The 2111-nt window shown below is 37.4% G+C and overlaps 1 protein-coding gene across 1 annotated transcript; it reads left to right on the forward strand.

Annotated features, from left to right (window-relative positions):
* LOC135231850 (olfactory receptor 5M8-like) lies at positions 1-1200 on the forward strand. The gene has a single exon (XM_064289048.1). The coding sequence runs from the start codon at positions 1-3 to the stop codon at positions 934-936; it is 936 nt and encodes a 311-aa protein (XP_064145118.1). The 3' UTR covers positions 937-1200.
* The last annotated feature ends 911 nt before the right edge of the window (positions 1201-2111 follow it).

Consider the following 2111-nt stretch of genomic DNA (forward strand, 5'->3'; position numbering starts at 1 on the left):
ATGAGAAGAAACTTCACTTTGGTGAGTGAGTTCATTCTCCTGGGACTCACCAATCGCCTGGAATTGCAGATTCTCTTCTTCCCCCTATTTCTAGCCGTTTACATGGTCACAGTGGCAGGAAATTTGGGCGTGATTATGCTCATCCAGGTCAATGTCCGGCTCCACACACCCATGTACTTTTTCCTGAGCCACTTATCCTTTGCAGATCTGTGCTTCTCCACCAATGTGACTCCAAAGATGCTGGAGATTTTCCTCTCAGAGAAGAAAACCATTTCCTATTCTGCTTGTCTGGTGCAGTGTTACTTCTTTATCACCTTGGTCCATGTGGAGATCTATATCCTGGCCGTGATGGCCTTTGACCGGTACATGGCCATCTGCAACCCTCTACTTTATGGCAGCAAAATATTCAAGAGTGTCTGTACATCCCTCATCACAGTGCCTTATGTGTATGGAGCTCTCACTGGGCTGATGGAGACCATGTGGACCTACAACCTGGCCTTCTGTGGCCCCAATGAGATTAACCACTTCTACTGTGCTGACCCTCCACTGATTAAGCTGGCTTGTTCTGACACTTACAACAAAGAGACATCAATGCTTGTTGTGGCTGGGTGTAACCTTTCCTTTTCACTCCTCATTATCCTTGTTTCCTATTTTTATATTTTTCCTGCCATCCTGAGGATCCGCTCTACAGAGGGCAGACACAAAGCTTTCTCTACCTGTGGTGCCCATCTGACAGCTGTCACCATATTCTATGCAACTCTTTTTCTCATGTATCTCAGACCCCCCTCAAAGGAATCTGTGGAACAGAGGAAAATGGTGGCTGTATTTTATACCACGGTTATCCCCATGTTGAACCCCATGATTTATAGCCTTAGAAATAAAGATGTGAAAGAGGCATTTACCAAAAGGTTGTTGAGAAAAAAACTACTTTCTTAACATATCTTATTATTCTTTGTTCCCAAAAGTTTATCTAGACCATTTTGTCAAGATTTAGGAAAGAACCAGTGATAAAATGGGAAATCAGGTATACCAAGTTAGAACTCTGCATTTTAAAACTGTCATAATATAAATATATAAAATGTTGATTGCAAAGTTTTACCTGCTTGTTATACTCATTCATATTAATTAGTTTTTTGTTTTTGTTTTTTTTTTAGTTCTTTGTTAGGCATATAGTAGAATGATATTTCTAGTCATTTTGGGACTGTGTGGGGACTTGTGGCTATTTATGGACAATGAGTTGGATTAGAAGTCATATGTGTCACTTCTCAGCTGAAAATTTAATTGTTTGTGAGACACCCCGCTTGTTGCTGCTTTTTTTTTTTTTTTCATGGCCACCACGAAGATTTAAGATGGTGTATGCTAACCCAGCTTGGGATCTTGAGTGAGGGGACATAGATCAGAGCCCTCAGTCAACTCACAATGAAAATATAGAACGGATAAGAAACACTCTTTGTTTTTATAGACTACTATGATCTGTAGACGTTTCTCGTTTCCACATCATGAAGTAGATTCTTTTGGCTGATGCAAACATGCAGAAACACGTGACATAGAAAGTGAACACCCAAACCTTCAAAGAAATTTTAAAATTTTGTTTGTATTCTTCTAGTCATTTTATCTGTTTTTAGATATGTGTATGCTTAATTAAAAATATTTATAATTATTAATTAAAATCATTACATAAATCATTTACATAGTTTTAAAAGTTAAATGATATACAAGGACCACAACCAAATAAATATAAACTCCTATTTCTCTCCTCCCCACCCCCCAAGTTCCTGTGGGCGGCACATTCTTGTTATTTTTGTTGTTGTTGTTGTTCTGATAATAGCCTGCATATTTGTAATTATGTGCTGTATTTCTTTTCATTGATTTTTTAAATTGTGGATTTACCAATTGATATTATTAAAAGAAGGTATTGACATTCTTTTAGCAAGCCTTGCATTCCCACTTCACACAACTACTTCCTTCTACTCATCTTTACAAGAGTCACATTTGAAGTCTTTTTTGTTAAAGCCATGGTTAATAGTAAAGTTACTATGAGTATATAATTGGTAATCTGATGAGTTAAGTAATTGCCTATGAATGTAATTGTTTGACTTTCATAGAGTTAA

Source organism: Loxodonta africana, chromosome 7 (assembly GCF_030014295.1).
Source record: "Loxodonta africana isolate mLoxAfr1 chromosome 7, mLoxAfr1.hap2, whole genome shotgun sequence".
Lineage (NCBI taxonomy): Eukaryota > Metazoa > Chordata > Mammalia > Proboscidea > Elephantidae > Loxodonta > Loxodonta africana.